We start from the raw sequence: 19,073 nt of genomic DNA, 5'->3' as shown, positions 1-19,073 counted from the left end.
TCTATAGAGTATTTGTTCCCAGGGTTGTCCAGCTGCTGCCATGTCCACCCACGTTGCAGCTTTGAAGGACTTCCGTACACGCTGCCAGTGTTGGCCATGTGTCAGTGTACCATATGCTGGTCAGTTCGGCAGTCCCTTATGGGTGATTTGATGTATATGATGAGGATTTTTAAGGTCAGTGCTCCAAGCTACCACAGATGAGCTTCACAGAACACGTATTCATTCCTATGTTCATTTCTGCCTCGGCTCACTCATTCATCCATAGCTTTGAGCGACGTGGTTGCTCTCAATCCAATAGTTCCATTGATTCAATGCCTCAGTGGTATGGACAGCTAAATCTTACAACCCCAAGGTCACTCTTGATAGTACTCTCTGTCAATCACCTTGACTGGGCCCAATAAAACATGCCATTCTGAACAAACAAGCAGTACATGCTCCATCACTCAAATCGATGGGGAAGGATAACCATCACTCAGTTTTGAATTAAAGTGTCAGACAGACATGAGGGCATGAAAAACAAATGAATTCTCTATCATCCCATTAAAAATGATTGCAGTGCTTTACAGAATTATGACTGTCCTTTTCCACTAAAATCTAGTAACACTTGGTTAATTAGATTCATCTATTCTAGATGTTTTCCCAGTACTATAGACAAGGGGTCATTAAATTAATTTGACCAGGGGTCGGGTTCTTAAAGAGCAGACTCTTTAGGCCCCCAAAGTATAGAGACACACTTTGCCTACTGCCTCATACATTTCCTTATACTTTTTCAGTCAAATTACAATTAAGGCCATGAAGTTGATATAAAACTGAATTTATACTCGTGTTTATGATAAATTGTTCCAAAATAAGAAAATTCAATAGTTTAAATTGTAAACTGTAAACAGTTTAAACTGTGAACATTAATATATTTTTACACGTGACACAGCTCATGGGTCTGGTTTATAACTAATTCACTCTCTTACATTTAGCAGTCTGAATATTCTCCACAAGAGGGAGTCAATCAAGCACTTTTGTGCACATCATTAAAAAACTAGGCTCTTTTACTGTCCTGTTGCGGCTTCTCAGCAGAATTAGATTTTTAGGTAAAAATAAAATAATTCTCCTTGTCTGGATGTTGGATTGGGGTGGGATATGGGAGTGTATTCAACATGTTTCTGTTTATGTTATAAATATAAAATTATAAATAAAATATTTAAAAAAAATAAATAAAATAATTCTCCTATGCAGTAAAATAAAGCTCTGCTGACCGTTCTAACAATAAATGGTCTTAAACACTGGAGTTAAAGTATAACTGCTAATTCACCCTTTAACCCTGAAGATCGGCACACAGACTGCTGGCCACATAGCAACAAAGACCACAATCTTGCCTAGCTAGTAGCAAACGAAAAGGCAAGACAAACATAGAAAATTTGGAGACAGACATATTTGCATTTATTAGCACTCAGCTGGTTTCCTGATATGCTTAATCATAACATTGACATAGAGACGCTAGTAAAAAAATTAGCATTATCTTTGCAGCAGTACAAATGAGGAAAATTGATGCCAAGAATCAATAAAAAATTGACTGAAAAACATTTCTTTATTACGCCATTACTCCGATTTGCTTAGCCAACCTGAACTGCAACAAAGCAAGTTATTATAAAAGAGCACAGTGGCTATTAAGCATGGCTAATGTAGCCTCTTTAACATGTTCTGCACCACACCTACAGGATCTTTTTGAGAATGCTGCAGGTCAGTCTATATTAGAACACCAGACAAGTACACTCCTTCCATGTGCACTCAGTAATACAGACAGGCTGATTTCAAGTAAGCCCCCCAGGGGGTGCTTTTGAACATATAATCATCCACTAATACAAGTGAACCATCTGAGAGTGAGAAACTCTGCTAGGTTAATAATGACCGAGCAGATGCAGTCAGCCAAACAGCCTGAAGCTTAGCAGTACAAGCAACTACAGATATGCAGCCTTTAAGTATGCATGTGTACGAGAGCGTGCATTTGTGAGATAGGAGGAGTATAATGGTACAGAAGAGAGAAAAGATAGACAGGGACAGGCAGGGTGGGAGAGACAGAAGGGGAGTGAAAGACAGACAGAGGCAGAGAGATCGAGCCCGAGTCTGTCTGCTCTGTCTAGAAATGTGATCCTTGGGCGTAGTCTGCTAGTAATGAATAATTGAGCATTTCTGCTGGTCATGGCACGAGTTAGTGGGAGGGGAGGACTGCAGATGCTACTGATCTCTACATCTCTATTGCTCCCTTTGCTTTCTTCCTCCTCCTTTTGCTGAGTGTGGGCCTCCTGCTGTCCTGAAACAGTAAAAAGCTTGAACCAGTTTGCCAAGCGTTGGCTACTGCCATAAGAATAATGCAAGTTGCCCACTAGTCAGTCTTACAGAAACAAGAAAGCTATGGAGTAATTTTAAAAACACTATCTTACCTTAGAATGCTGTAAGAGTCTGAACTGAGTTTTAAAGCCTATTCATGTAGTGTCCAGATAACATAAGCAAAGATATGGAATGTAGGCAAAACTCCAAAGAAAATCACAAACATAACAGGTGGAATTCACTTCAAATATCACAAAACTGAAACTCAGCTAAAGGTTAACTAGTGTTGGCCACTAAAACAAATAAAAACACAAGAGACAAACAAATCTCACTACAGCACTACAGTAGCACACCTCCTATAGTACCATAAAAAGCTATACAGTCTGTACTGTTGGTCCATATGAGTGTAAGAACCATATTTTGCTGTATAGTGCTGCTTAAAGCTCTACTGCATTGTGTTACTGTGCCATACAAATCCTCAGAATGCTGAAGAACTGTACAGCGGTAAATAAAGTACTGTAGTATTGCACAGCTGTACTAGGTAGAGCGTACAGGGCACTGTATAATCATATAAGAGGTGTACAAGATATTCTAATACTACACAGAGGTGTATAGGGTACTGTAAGCAGGCACAGAAGTGTTTAGGGGTCACATTGCTCTGCGTGAGGTTGGAACAGGCTCTCTGTCTCACCCCCTCGGTGTCTGATCTGACTAGCAACAGCCTTGGCATGATAAATCCCCTATTTAAAGCTGTGTCAGCAGAACACGGCATGGTCAGTGTCTGGCAGACAGAACATAGAGAGAAAGAGAGAGAGAGAGAGAGAGACGGGGGGGAGAGGGAGAGAGAGAGAGGCTATGTGTAGAGGCTAACACAGACTATATCATGTGCACAGCAGATACAGAAGGGGTGTTAACATGGCAAAAGCCCATACACCGCCTTAGTTATCCCTAACAGATTAAGAGGATTGTAGCCATCATCACTTTACTCCCTGCTCTTAATGGCTTAATGGCTACTGGAACTAGTTGGAACTGAGTGGTACCTGAACACCTCTCACTGTACTGAGAGTGGAACAGTGGAAAATCAGCCCACTTTGGTAATACTGATATAAATTGCTATGCTGGTGAAATGAATTTTACTTTCCTTTGAAACAGTGACATAATAAAGCCAGAGGTTTAGCCTTAGAACGTTCTCTCTTCACCTTTCCCATCCAGTTTCAATCCTATCAAGTCTTTGCCCACTTCCTAACCAGTCCCTATTCCTATCCCAACTAGCCCACATCTTAATCGCTCCCTGTCCCAATGCCAAACAATTTTCATTTCCATCCCAATCAACTCCTGTCCCAATCACCAGCTCTATTCAATCTTCAATATCTCAATCATTTCCGATCCTCATTCCAGCCGGTCCCTATCTCGACCAGTCAAACAATTCCCATCCCCATGCTAATGAGTCCACATCCCTATCCCAACCAGTTCCCATCACTGTAACAACCAGTCCCCAACCCTATTCCACTCAGTTCCTTGTCCTTGTTCCACTAAGCCATCTTTCCTATATCAATATAAACCCACTAGTCAGTCTTACAGAAACACTGCATGGCCACAAGAAAGCTATGGATTAATTTAAATAAATATTATCTCACTGTAGAATGCTGTAAGAGTCTAAACTGAGAGCTTTAGAGTCATATAGGCTCCAGATAGCATATGCAAAGACAAGGTATTTAGGTGAACTTGATTCCCTAACTAAATCGTCATCCCAACCAGTGCCAGTGCCTATTCAATCTAGCCTCTGTCCACGCTGTCCACATCCTAGCCCCTAAAGCTCATTTCACCGTATCTCTGTCCCTAGTCCAATCAGTCCGCACTCCTATTCCCCATAGTCCCCAGTCCCCATTCCATTCTAACAATCCCGTCTCCATTCCATCCAGTTCCTGTCCCTTTCAAACCTAATCCCCATTTCTTGCCCCAACAGCCCCAATCCCAACCAATTCTCACCCATATTCCACTCTGAGGGACAATGACAGCATTGTGTCCAGCAGCAAACGGTTTTAACCACACAGACTGAACCGTCTCTTTTCAGGGAAAAGAGTATTCTCCTTCATCCTACTGCCGCTGATCATTATGAGCCATCCTAAGCCCCTAAAAGCTTCATCCCACCTTCCCAAAGAAGCCCCCACTGGCATTGGTATTAGAGCCACACACAATCCTTATTCTCCTGACCTGAAATGAAAATTGTGTGGAGAGTTGACTAGTGCCTGGACGGCAGCCTTTCAGCCTGAAAGTACAGCACTACACTGTTTTTCACACCAAAAGGGAAGCACTCATCCCACAGATACAGCGTCAGAGCTGAGGCAGCACACACACATACACCCCAACCTGAGCCCACCCTGCAATCTCTCCATTTCTATCGCTCCGCTGAGACCAAAGAGTGGGCGAGGAATGCTGATAGCGAGGGATGAGAGAGATAGGAAGGGATGTGAGAGGACGTGAGAGCGTGTGTGTGTGTGTGTGTGACTGCGAGAGTGACTGAGTGGGCTTGTGTGTTTGCTCACATTGGTGTAAGTGAGCATGCAGCTGAGTGTGAGTGAGAGCATACTGGGTGTTAGCATACATATGTGGATATATGTGTGTCAGAATGCCCAGCACTGAATAATGTCCTTCTGTTTCTTATCAGGCTGTGAGTGCTTGTCAAGCCACAGGGCTCTGCAATTCTCATTAGTGAGCTGCTGGATAGTTACTCACCAGCAGTAAAACAGGAACACTCACACAAGGGCAGTGGACAGCAGACGCAAGGACCAGCACACTGACAGTAGCAGTACAACCCAAACTAGCACATGAAAATGTGCCAAGGCGTTGAACCCACCGTAACCCAGAGAGATCACGCTGTCACACAAAGACAGGCGAAACAAGAATGGACCCCAATGAGGTCAGGCTCTCATCATTCTTCTGATCTAACATGTTAACGTATGACAAGGTCGAATGGTCAAGCTAGTAGCTGAATGACTCTGAAATGACTTCATTGAACTAAAACACACCGGCTGAAACTTCTATTAAGCAATCTGTAATCTTCCGAACTGATTTATTCTTGGTCTGGTCCTACCTCTGGTTATCACTACTAGCCATCCCGGACGAGCCCCCAAAAAAGACCTTGAGATCTGACGCCTCCGTAGATCAGATCAGATCTTGTCATTTCACTAATCTGACATGTAATGTATAAAAGAGCCGAGTGGTGCCTGGTGCCACTTTAAGCTGGTGGCTGAAGGTCTCTGAAGGCACAGCATCAAACTGAAATATACAATTTCAAGCACACAGACCAAAACCTCTCATCAATCAAACTATAATCTTCCTTAAGAATTCCTCCTTGCTCTGATCCTACTGCCATCGCTATCAGTGATCCCAGAAGAGCCCTCAAAAGTTTCTCAGCACGGATCTCACTGAGATCAGACACTCGTCACTCTCCTGATCTGACATCAAATGTAAAAGAGAGAAAACTTGTGCCTGCTGTGTTTAAGCTGGTGACGGAAGGACATCAAAAGGCACTGCATCACACTAAAAAACATGGATTTCAACCAAACGGAAGGAAAACACTCTTATCAAGCACCCTGTAATCTAACTAAAGAATTCCTCCTCCATCTTTCAGCCTCTTATCATTATCAGCCCTCACAAATGAGCCCCTAAACTTTCTCGGCACCCCCTATTCACCCTTAGCACTCACCTCACTGTGCTGACAGACACATTGCACCATGGTAGACGTCTAGAAGCAGAGGAACCAGAAGCGAAGCGTAAACCGAATGCAGGACCAGAGGAAAAAAGGCAGAAAGGAGTCAGAATCAGACAGGCAAAAGCAGAGATGGATGGAGTGATGCTGAAATGACAGAGAGTGACCTCTCTGCAGTGTTGAGGAGGACTGCCAGGTAGCAGCGCATGCGCCAACCACATACTTACACACGCACACACACATTCACATACACATACACTCTCTCTCGCACACCAGCGAGGCGGACAGACGCACCCTCTTTCTCATCTCTTTCTCTCCCACTCGATAACAGCTATTCAGCTGCCTCTCTCTTCCTCTCTCCCTCCCTCTCTCCCTCTCTCCCCACACAGATTCTCTTAACCTCTCCTGTATGCATTCAGTTCCACCCCCTTCTCTACCCACTGATTCAGCCACACAAACTCTCAACTGTGCCTTCACTTCACACGGAAAGAGCGAGAGAAAGAGCAAGAGAGAGAGAGTGTCAGAGAGAGAGAGAACACACTGCTTAGGCTTCTGAAAGTCAGACAAACCGATATGATGTTGAATATGTAATGACATACAAACACACACAAAAGTACCAGCTTAAATTCAACAATGCAGTATCCTGTTCTCATAGCGTAGTGACTTGGCTTCTTTCTCTGAAATGATGACACATTCAGAAAGGCAATGAAAAGAGAGGCCTACATTGTTGTGGCTAACTGGAGTGGCGCATTATAAAACACGATTACTGGCAGTCAGAGGAGTGGGTTAGAGTCTTATTCAAACCGCTGATCTTTTGTTCACCGCTGTGTTTACTGTTCTTACTGAGTTGACCAGAGAACTGCCGGGACAGCACCACTGACACTAAAGAGTGGGTATAAGTGTCTGTCTGGGTGAGAGAGTGAAATAAAGAATGAGAGAAAGAATGAGGGAAATTCATATTGTGGATGTACTGTATGAATACCAGTCAGTATATGCAGTGTGCGATATACTCCTTGGCATTCGGGGGGTCCCATGTTGGCTGGCTACTCCGGCATTGGTTAACTGTTAACTTACTCGCCTTAGTGGCTTTGGTGCTAATTTCAATGGCACCAAAATGTTTGGTTCAACAATTCTTCTTTTGGACACCCTCTCTTCTGGTTTGGTAATGTGGCCATCCACACATTAATTGAGATCTTACACATTTCTTCTGCGTTCAGTTTGAGAAATGAGTAACAATTCACTCTTTCCACCAATCTCTTGCAAGATTGGGCAAGTTTTCAGATTTACAAATATGCTGCGGCATATTGTAAAGTTTTTCAGAGGTGTCTTGAGCGTAATTACGGTTGCTAGGCTAGGACCAACAGGGTGAACTTTTTTATTACGGCACCACCCTGAGGCAGACCAGTGCTGCAAGCTGGCCAACTGTGAACTAGGATAAACAATGAGATTTTGAGTTTTCACTGAATTTGTATTTGAGGGTCTATTTTTCCCTAAAGGACAGCATAACTTCATAATAAGTTATTTTCAGGGACTCTCAACAGTTTTGATTTTGAGACATTCAGGGGGTCCGAGAGATTAATTAGAAGGTCCTGGACCTCCCAGGATCCCATGTATTTCGCACCTTGAGTGTATGTAAATGTTGGTTATGTCCCACATAATTCAGCTACATCTTTAATTTGCTGCCAACAGCAGATCACTGCCCACAAGCTCCGAGGGCTCCTTAGGGTCAGTCTTGCTTCTACCCACCTCACTTAAACTTGTGACAGGAATAACAACACACGAGTACACACACACACACACACACACACACACACACACACACATATACACTAAAACTTAAACAAGAAGCCAAGACTATGAGCGTGCCAGCCCCTAAGGCACCATCAGCAAATGTCAACAGTGCTGTAATTACCTGCAAGACAGTTCACACACCTTATTCAAATATAATAGCGTGCTTCTGGAGAGGGCACTGCCTTGGTAGAAAGGCAAACACAAAAATGGCAAACAAGTATGCAGTACAGACAAAAAACAACTTTAATCCATTTATACATTAGTATACAAATTGAGTTTATATCACAAATGAACAAATAAAGAATGACCATTGTTAGTATACTTAACCCATTTGGATGCCTATTACATCTAATTGCAAAAAGCACTAAACACCATTTCCATTTCATTGTCCAAGAAAATCCGCAATGCAATAAGAGGACAAAAAATGTTCTACACAGTTATACTCTATCTAATGTCATATGATGACAAAGTCAAGTCTCATTGCAACCTAACAAAATATTTCACAATATTTTGAGGCAACCATAACCATCAGAGTCTCACGTTTTATATCTTTACCTTGGCTAGCACTGAAGTAGACTGTTTGTGCATGTTTAGCTAAATATGAGCCCTGGGTTAGTCTGTGTAATTTGGACTACTCCTGCAGAGTCAACAGCTTTTTACTTCTTCTGGACCACTGTGCTGAGACAGGATTACCAAGAGACAAGGGAGATTAAGAACCTCACCCTGTAGCTATAAAGTGGGCCCAAGGAAAGCATTTCAATGGAAAGGTTCTAATGAGGAACTCCAAAGTCTGCTCTGTTTACCTCATCTCTCTGGATCTGGTGTCACCGGAGCAGCCGCATGCTGGGTTTCACTTTATGAGATAAAGGAGGTATTATCAACTCTTGTCTTGAGGGGAGGGGTAATGTTCTCAAACCTCCACATCACCACGCTTCAGTGGAGGCAGTCATTCAGCTATAATTACAAAGGCATCAACATAATCAGGAGGTCCATACTCAGTGAAACAGCACATGCTTCGCTTTATCCCTTCGTAACATTCTAATCTCACTTTACAAGCCATGTGAAACTCTGCACAATGGCTCTGCATACCAATCAAGCATTTGAGATGGGACAGCAAGATGAATATCTTCTGCAATTACAAAGACAGAAGACTGGTGATGCCTTGAAGGGAATGAGATCTTGCAATGAGTTTTCTCCTCCATGGTGCACGCCATATCTGATGAATCCAGAGTCCTTGGCCTCACTCCATGGGTGCTCTGTGGAGCCTGCAGGTCCTCCAGTGGATGGACGGAGGAAGAAAGGGAGTTGGCCTGCCCTTCTCCAAACTGAAGGAATATTTCACCACAAAAAAACAAAGTGGGGTCACACTGCTTCCATGATTCACAGAGAATCTCCCATTAGGTAGCAAAATGCTATACATCAGCATATAGTATATAAACCAGTGGTTACCACTGACCATCTAAAATGTCAGTAACACTAACAATGAAGAAACACTGTTAGAATGATCATGTTTCCATTCACTCTACAGGAGCCGCATTAGCTGTTTTGGATGTAATATTCCTCTGATGAATGCTTATCCAGATGGAGTCGGGCAGAAGGCCAGAGCATCTCAGCAGGCAAGGGCAAAGACAGCCAGGAAGTGCGAAAGAAGTAGAAAGATGGACAAGAAGTACATCAAGGTGGATGAATATGGAAACAAACTAAATTTAAATGGTGAACAAACTAGATTATGAAGAGTCAAGCTAGATTCTTGGGTTGGTGATGTAAGCCAGCACAGCCATGAGCTTTGAAGTATATCTTAAAATGGACATCGCTAACCACAGAGATCCAGTCAGTTTCGTGACAAAGACAGCAAAAATTCTTGGGATAAGAATCTCACCAAAGTTAAAAACATACTGTACTGAAAATTAGAAATGAAAGAGGGAGCTATAACTGACTCCATGCGTTATAGAAAACAGAACAGGTGCTGAAAGCAAATGCATAAACCAGATCATTTGGACGACTGCCTTAAAAAAACATACAACTCACAGCGTTTATTTCACTTGGTTGCCTTCTGATAGATTTGCAGTGTGGCAAAGCATAACAGAAACTGTGATATCTTAGCTGTAGTTATAAACGGGTTTAGAAAATGGTCTGACCGGTGGATAGATAGGCATTATTTACAAATGCAACACTATGCCTTGCAGGGGAGGTGACTGTTAAAGGGTGTACAAGGTGTACAAAATGTCTTTTTTTGGCCTTTAAACACAGGCCTCAATGCAACCTCACAAAAAAAAACAGACAAAACAAATCAAGTATATCAAGTGATCCAACAGTGGTTCCAAACGTCTGACATTTTTGGTCATTTTTTGTGGACTTCATTCTCTAATGTAAGCAGTGGCAGTGTGCCTGATTGGCTTCTTTGGTCTCGCTGTTAAACCTAACAGGATTCCTGAAGCTCTGCTTAGAGAAAAGCCTGCAATTAGCAGGCCGAGTTGGTCCTCACCCAGCCAGCCGCCCTGCACAAACAGCACTACACACGGAGGAGCTGGATTAACTGCTCCATTATAGAGGCTGCAGACTTTGCCACTTTGGCTTTAAGCTTGCTGGTTTAGATATGCCTTCAGAACAAAGGCCTTAGAGCGAAGAGCAGTGACTTTTTAGACAAGTGGCGGAAGTTACTTAAGAGTAAATGTTCTACTGCCAACATTCTTAACCGTTTATTCTTCCTGTACACCATAGCACTCCTAAAAAAGGTTGAATATGTTGCAAAGACAAAAAAAAAAAATGAGATTACTCTAAATAAAGTAAATCTGCTATGACTGGCATCTTTCGCTATGTGGCTAATGTTGCTAACAAGTAATGGAAGGTTATACTCCACTAACTAGTGTCATGCACACTGCTTGCCTATATTACACTGTTAAGTTCTTAACTCTGTTGACACTGTTTGACATTGTTTTCTTAAAAAAAAAAAGACAGTACAGACAAAATTCAGGTTTCAAGACGGCTGCTGTAACCGCTTTTGGCTGTGCAACCATCTATTTTTTTTACAAACCACAGTAGGTTACAATGTCAGAAACCACATAAGCAAGTCTATTTGAGATTATTTAACGCTTCAATACGATTTGAGACAAATGTGTGGCGACAGCTTGCAGTTTATTGCATGCATGTTAATTTATGGGATAAAAGCTTTCATCAGTTTTTAGCTACATTAGCCTCATAGCGCCAGTGCAAAACTGAAGAAGCAACGTCCACCAAACATGGCTTGGCTGATAAACTATATTTGAAGTAAGAGAAAAAAATGTCACAGACTGATTTCTTGACAAACTATTTCTGGCCCAAAATCAAGTCCACATAAAAAAGTTAAGGAGTTTTGTGACTTCATGAATTACGAGCAATCACAGATCTCTGCAGCTAAAACATTTCCCCAAAATAAGAACATGACTTGCAGCCTATACCAATGATCCTGAGAGAACTGGGTTTAATTGGAAGAGCAGCATGGGGTCCTCTGCCAGCAATAGCTGATATTTTAGGAGCCTGTCTTGTCAAGCTTTTTGAATTGTCACTCTAATTCCTTGACTTAATTAAATTTAAGTAGGTTAGGGTAAACTGCCTTTTATTCCAACATGCTGTAGCCAGCCAGTGGTACAGGTTTGCCTCCAAACTGGTCCACACAGTGAACACAGGGCAGTGTAGCTGGCTGCCTTCAGAGAGCCTTATGATTCTTCTCACGGTGCTGCAGGGGTCTGGAGGCTAACCATCAATCGCCTGGCCAACATGTGCATTTTCCGGCAAGGAGCGCGATCCCTCTTGTGCGCTCGGCGAGTCACTCGCTGTGCAGATTTAATTTATGGCAAACACATTAAGGCTGAGAACGCTGGATTCTAGAGGAACACTGAAGAGGGAGCCGTACATGTGCAGCACCCCCCACGGGCTGGAAGACACAGTTGTTAGACGCTGTACTGTATCAAAGCTCGCAGGAATCTTCCCTTCTCATGGCATGATCAAAGCAGAAAACCACAATACAGCTGCGATGCAAAACAGATGAAAAACCCACCGGCTCCAACCGCAATAACATAGTGCTGCATTGTTTAAAAAAGAGCCACTTATGAAAGCAGCTGAAGAGGAACGAAAGAACACCCGCTCGAGAAGCTGGGAGACGAGTCCTGACGCTGTCTGAAGCCGTGCGTGGGTAAGAGAGCAAAACGAGGTAAGGAGGCCACGGCTGAATCTCTGAAATGGCTCTGGGCATTTGTCCCAGCATCACTGGCACACGGCCCCCCTTGTCTGACACCATTACTGCACACAGGACTAAAGCTCGCAGCCACAAAAGCCCAGAGGGTGATGATTTGATCTAGTGCTACTCTGCTGCCATGTAGCTTTTGTAAAACGAGCACAGTCAGTCTCTTTGGTCTGTAACGCAGCATGCGGGCTCCACATCCAGGCTTCTCAATTTAGAATCTGTCAACCCACAATGAGTTGTTAGGGCAGTTAGAAGTGCTTTGGCAAAAGCTACAAAAAAGCTCAAATGTGAACTAGCGACGTGGCCTTAAAGTCAGCCACTTGCGCCCAACTTTTGGTGCACTTGATGAACTGTATAACTTTCACACATTTTATGGGTTGAGTGAGGTGTATCAGAGCAGGGAAAACAGTAAAACCTACGGTATGGGGTCTTCAGGAACATGACTGAGAACTACTGATGTGAAGTTTTAAGGCCACCACACATACAGGATGCTTCACACCAAATTGCAACCCAAATTTGAAACTATTTTTTTTTTTGAAGGTGCACAAACTGTCACCAACATTCATTGTCGACACACTGGCAATCTGTGACTTCTAACGCTGTTCAATTACTCTGCACACCATTCAGCTTCCTATTATTGCATTAAATTAAACCCAGAATGAGGTGACAGAAATCCATAGTAGAACTGAATTTTACACTGAAAAAGCAAGTAATTCTAAAGTCTTTTAGATAATGGTCATGGTATGTTAACATAGCTAACGTTACCAGCTTAGACTTGTTTCAGCTTGTATCTTTTTGTGAAAAGTTCTATGTTCTATGTGGTATAACTATGCCACCGTATCTGCTATGTGACACATGCGAGCTATGTGCAAAAAATAAAACAAATTATCAAATTTTCCCCTTATCCCAAATGCAGTTGGTCATTTACTGTTTGGTGTATAAAGTTTGCATCTTTAATTTTGCACTAGAGCTAAGATGTAACTAGTGAATAATGGAAGCCTACAGCTACCAATTAGCACTGTGCAAATTGCATATCTAAATTATCACATTTTCCTCAACTCGACAGATTAAGTCAACCTGGAATCAAATTTGACCCTTTTTCTTTCTTGATAGTTCCATTTTAAGGAAGAATTCATCATCGACTTTTGCCCGTCTGAAAAAAGGTTTTGATTACATCACCATGCACCAGCTGGCAGGAAAAAATCCCCACCTCCCACTCCCCCACCTATCATCTAGTGAAAACACTCAGCTAGCTCAAAGACCCTCTTTGATATTATGTTTCATTTGGAAATAAGTCACAATGCAGAAGACAAATGCGTTATGATTTCTCAACCAAGTTGACTTTAAATAATATTAGTTAGACCTGCTTATGTAGCTTCTGACACTGAATAATAGTGTTATCTATAAAAATGAACAAAAGACAAAATTCAGACTACAAAAACGTGGCTGTCGCTACAGTTTTTAGCTGCAGTACTGTGCTAAAGTTTCAAGCAACTGAGAAAATTACATGCAAAACTTTTATTTTCTCAGAAAAAAAGCATACAATAAGTACAAATAACATTAATACAGTAAGTACTGATCTTATGTATGTTAACATGCTAGGGTATGCTAAGGTAGTTATAACAAAACATGAGGTTTGGCTTATTCACACAATGACTCGGGGTGTCCAGGAGAAATCTAGAACCTAACTTTGTTCTTCAAACTATCTCACAATATACAATAACAGCATACAAAACACAATAACTACTACTTTTTTTGGAAAAAAAAAAAAACAAACATTTTTTTAAAGCTATTTTTTACTGTATTTATGTTTATTTGATATTATTCGAATGACATATGGTGACTTCAAAAGCATAAACACACTTATTACCAAGATAAATGGTTTTTGAATAAGGTGCTCAGGTGAATAAGACTTTTGTACAGACACATACATGATGTACTTCTGTCCACTTTTATAGCGAACATACAGACTTTTGTCAAACTGTCGCTTTAAGTGCAATGAGACTCCACACTTCAACCAGTGGCTTCGTCTACGTCTGTAACACGCTGTCTGTAACAGTAATGACATGGCAAAGAGAAGCATGGTGTGACAGAACTGCTCTTTCACGCTATGCAGGGACAGTAGGCACTGCAGAGAGCATGAGTCACATTCATTACGAAGCTCACGCGGGGACAAACTACAGGGTGGATGTGAATGGTGGGCTAAGTCAGGCTTTCGTCTGGTTGCAGACAAAAGCCTGAGAGAGAAGCCAGAGTGTTAGAGAAGCTTAAAGTGGACTTAAAAGAGATAAATAGATAGAGACAAAGAGAGAGAGAGAGAGAGAGAGAGAGAGAGAGAGAGAGAGAGAGAGAGAGAGAGAGAGAGAGAGAGAGAGTGTGTGTGTGCGCGCAATGAGGCTTCAGATACAGACACGCCCCTGCAGTTACCCAGCCAGACACCAGAAGAAAACAAATACAGCTGAAGAAATAACACACACACACACACACACACAATCACATAGCATAAACACACATGCAACAAGGTATTAGATGATGTCTACAAATAAAACTGATGAAAGGTTTTGTGTAAAATCAATATTATTGTATTAATGTTATTTGTATTTATTGAAATATTAGCATTTTTCTGAGCAAATAAACACTTACTGCCCAGATGAACAGGTTTTTGACTGTCATTTTCTCAGACATGTAACGTTTTTGTACAGTACTGTATATGTAAGTATCTCTATGTAACATGACATGTTTATGGCAAGGTTATGTCAATGTTATGTACCAAGATTCAAGTAAAGAATTACTAAATTTTCTTCGCCTAACTCTAAACCTATTTCTAATCTTAATCTCAGTATTCAAAACAAAATGTTTTTGTTATTTGGTCAGAAGCTTTTAGTTTATGGATGCATCAATACTTTCAGACCAAGCACAGGTACGTTTTTTGGTACCTGCCGAAATCGACAACAATGCCCTACTAAGTAACTTATTTAGAATTTAGTAGTTGTTAGTATAAGTGAGAGCAATGTTCCTTAACAGTTAAATTGTTCAAATCTAGCTGACTTAAATGATGTATGTTAGCTATGTATGTTCTTGGTTTGAAGAAGAGTGGGTTTTGTTCCACGTCAAAAAAGCGCTTCTGTAAAGTATGTTTCATAGTTTTGATCCCTGCTACTCATATGTCTCTTTAAACAACAGTCTCTGTAGCACAGCAAATGCAGGAATCACATCCAAGGCTAATACATTTGAAGAGCTCACTTGTCATGTTTTGCACCTTGCTGGTTGAGCTGTATTCATATGCTCACACTGTACAAAAACGTTTGGTCTGACTGACATGCAGTGACGTGGGTGCATGTGAAATGCAGCCCCTACAGACAGCTCTGTCTACGGACAATATCCAATAAATCTGTTTAATTCAGAACACGGTGCGCACCCAAGTACTGAGCAAACATGCTGAGAAACTGTGCTGTAGTGGCTTTGCTAACTTGTGCCACACTAGCCACGTTTACATGCAGCCTAATAATCCGTTAATAATCTGACTAATAGCTCAATCAGAATACAATACGTCCGTCTATACACCTCAAATGGACTAGACTAGTCAGATGGAGGCCATTCTGAATACAATTTCTGTCCAATTGAACGAGGTGGGTAATCCTGTAAATAATCTGTTAAATAGAAGAATAATAACCCTGTAGACTCCTGTATCTGATTACATTCCCAATCGGAAAGTTTAAGTCTGTGCGTCATGTCATAGTGAAAGTTTAGAAACGTTCAACACGGCGGGAGCAGAAACTGATCAGCAGAGGAGACGAAGCTTATGTTTTGAACTTTAAAAGACGGCAGCGGGACGGGCGTCCAGCTTACGTGTCTCAGAACACAAGCACTACTTAATGCTGCTTGTGTCAGTCTGACTGGACTCACGTGCTGTTCGGTGTCATGGTAACGTCTACACCCCATGTGTCAAACACAAGGCCTGTGGGCCAGATCAGGCCCGCGACACAATCCTATCCAGCCCGCAAAAGTATTTTGATTTTCTATTAATACTAGCCTGTTTTACAATGTGCTGCACTACAGTCCCCAGCATGCACTACAACGTAATGGGCACTCTGACTCCACTACCTCAACAACAGTTTATGGCACAGGGGTTACACCTCAATTCTACACTATTCCACACCAGTCATTTCACCAAACACACCAGCTGCATTTCAACCAGTATAAACACTAACCGTCAGCTCAGCAGCTCAGAAACTGAGCCCAAGTATTAATGAACTTGCAGAAAGGATGCCAGGTGCCTAGTTTCAGGAGATAGGTAAGTTTAAAAGACAAAGCTCTTGGGGACATTTAAATTTAGAATATTTCAAGTATTCCCGCAATATTTTTTTCTACAACAAGTGCCTATATTTTACTGTTGAAGTTATTGTGTATTTTGAACAAACAACGGCTGGTTTGGGTTATAGCACAACTTTAATTAAAAATTAAATAAAAACTCTTTCTCTGGCCCACAGATTTGTCGAGATTTTCTTATATGGCCTTTTTACTAGTTGTGTTTTGACACCCCTGGTCTACACTAAGTGGTGCTGTATGTATGCGTGCAATTTGGATCGGATTACTCGTAGTGTGCATATAAATGGAGATTTTCCATCAGATTGTTGAGTACAGTGAGCATTTAAACACCTCAGTCTTAATCTATAATTGGACTTATACTTGTACCTATACTTATTATACTTGACTGCCACGACATCAGCAACACTGTTATGCAAGAAGACTGTCATTCACACGGCAGCGTACACTAAGCTTACGACACATGATATCAGGTGGTACCGGATGTTGCTATAGGTGCGTTTTGTACGAGTACAAGTACGACAAATGAACACAGCATTTTATAGACACCTGATACCAGTTCCGGTAATGATGCAACCCTCATTCCATTGGTCAGGTAGCCCTTTTTTTCAACGGTTTACCTACAGAATCAGGACATTTGTGTCCTCAAAAACATAAACTAACACTTGCTCTGTCATGGCCACATCCACCACACACAGCCATGACTGTGCTACTGAGTCGTGCTATTAGCCCACCTCGAAAATTTCTAAGCTGCGTGAATGGAGCTTGCTTGGCATACTGAAGGAAAGGAAAGGGCTGCTGAGTCAACTCGCACACAGGGCCCTGTGTGGTACATACAGGAGCCTGAGCTGTCCTCCTGCACAGCCAAAAAGACTGCTACTGTGTGCTTCATTGAGTGGAGTTCACAAATGACACAGGGTTTGGCGCGCACAATATTTACTCAAATATACACAAACACAAATCATCAAATTATGTTCAATTTGGCTTGGGCTAATTAAAACAGCCGACTGACCGTGGCTGAAGCAGTGTGTGGCAGCAGACAGAAAATCACAGCCTCATTAACTGCAGCAGCTGCATCACACTGCTCTCATCTACTCTACACCATTCAGACCAAACTGACCTACTGCCTTTCTCTCCGACTGCATGTTTAAACACACACAAAATCACAGCTTTAGACTTCTGACCTCTGAAGTCATAAACCTCTGAAGTCGTGTCACAGTTTTGTAGTCAGCGTCATGTCCATATAAGGAATTAAATTAAAAAATATCCCAAAGGCCATACATTTCGCCCAGTGTACATTTCTATAGATAGATAGATAGATAGATAGATAGATAGATAATCCTTTATTAATCCCACAACGGGGAAATTTGCGGTGTTACAGCAGCACAGAAGACAGAGCAGCAGGAAATATACAAACAATATATAAAATAGAATAAACAATAAAAGTATAAAGATATATATGTATATATTTCCAACTATTACCAGATCCTCTTAATTTGGAGTTTGTTAAGGAATCGAAATCTAAATAATTCTACCTGGAATTATCTACCATTGAACTATCATCATAAAACTAGACAACTCACCAAAATACCCCATGCAAACTTTGTTAAATGCAGTAGTTAAGCTGCTTTGGCAGCAGTAGCCAACTGTTCCAGTAGCTGGTGTTATATATAAATGTTAATGACCTTGCAACTCAAAGATCAAGTGACAATTGAGGTGGGGAATGTACAAAGGACAAAAAACGTATCGAGTTTGGAATAGTTTTGTGCACCAGCAGGCTCAACAGTGGCAATGTTCAAAAACAGCATTCATTTTTCCCATAGAGAAAAACTGCTTAGACCTAGAGATCCTAATACGGTCATGACACTAACTACAGAATGACGCATGACCTCAGCCACCCTTAACCTTGTTACCCACTCACAAACACACAGCTTTGCCCGGCTTGTCTCTCTCTGAATAAATCAGACTCACCACTGTTGCGGTTTTTGCGGTTGGATTTGCCACCGCTCAGCAGCGCCTTCAAGCTGTTCCTGAACATGGCTGCTCTGTCTGCACACTATAGAGAAATCTGTAGGGAGAGAGGGAAAAACACAAACACGCTGCATCAGCCATGAGCAAGCAGGACAACAGCAAACCAGCAGCAACCCAACAAACTGCAAAGTGAGTCTCTATAATGCTTTATAATCTTCCTAGCACACACAAGGCTGTTCTGACAGACTGCAATACACTACATGAAGTATAGGGTCAATGTAGCTTCTGCTCTCTTCCTGTACCCTAAAATAAGAAATCACTTGTCACACATACAAAAATTTGATTGATGGCAAACAGAGAGGCAGTGAAGAAGGCAGAATTTCAAAGGTGGTCCTGATGAGACGGTTCACATTTTTGCTCTATCCATACGCGAGATGGGATTGAGCAAAAATGTGGAGAAAGGTTAATTGATTGAGGAAATAAATGGTAGTTAAAGCCCTAATGTGAAAAGGGCACAGAGTAGCATTTCCCCATCCATTAAATAACCCACAAGCCGTCCCATTTGGAGATGAATTGCCAGTGTAGTTGGGAGAACATGAGTGGTAGGTATATTCACCCACTGGCATAGTTGTGGTTATGTTCTTTCAAACTAATGCTAGCATAACACTGAAACTCCTATAGAGGCGCTAGCAGAAAGTAGCATAACCATAGTGGTGGTATTTGGATAGA

At 41.7% G+C, this 19,073-nt stretch overlaps 1 protein-coding gene across 1 annotated transcript in view; it reads right to left on the bottom strand.

Moving 5' to 3' along the window:
• tanc2a (tetratricopeptide repeat, ankyrin repeat and coiled-coil containing 2a) overlaps nt 1–19,073 on the bottom strand; it is a 222,248-nt gene that overhangs the window by 99,378 nt on the left and 103,797 nt on the right. The window contains exon 4 of the mRNA XM_036567368.1: nt 18,345–18,441. Coding sequence (XP_036423261.1) covers nt 18,345–18,411 — 67 coding nt within the window. The 5' untranslated portion in view covers nt 18,412–18,441. The remainder of the gene's footprint in view (nt 1–18,344; nt 18,442–19,073) is intronic.

This window comes from Colossoma macropomum, unplaced genomic scaffold, assembly GCF_904425465.1.
Source record: "Colossoma macropomum unplaced genomic scaffold, Colossoma_macropomum, whole genome shotgun sequence".
NCBI lineage: Eukaryota > Metazoa > Chordata > Actinopteri > Characiformes > Serrasalmidae > Colossoma > Colossoma macropomum.
The sequence above is the reverse complement of the archived record's forward strand: the minus strand, read 5'-3'. Positions and strand labels throughout refer to the sequence as shown.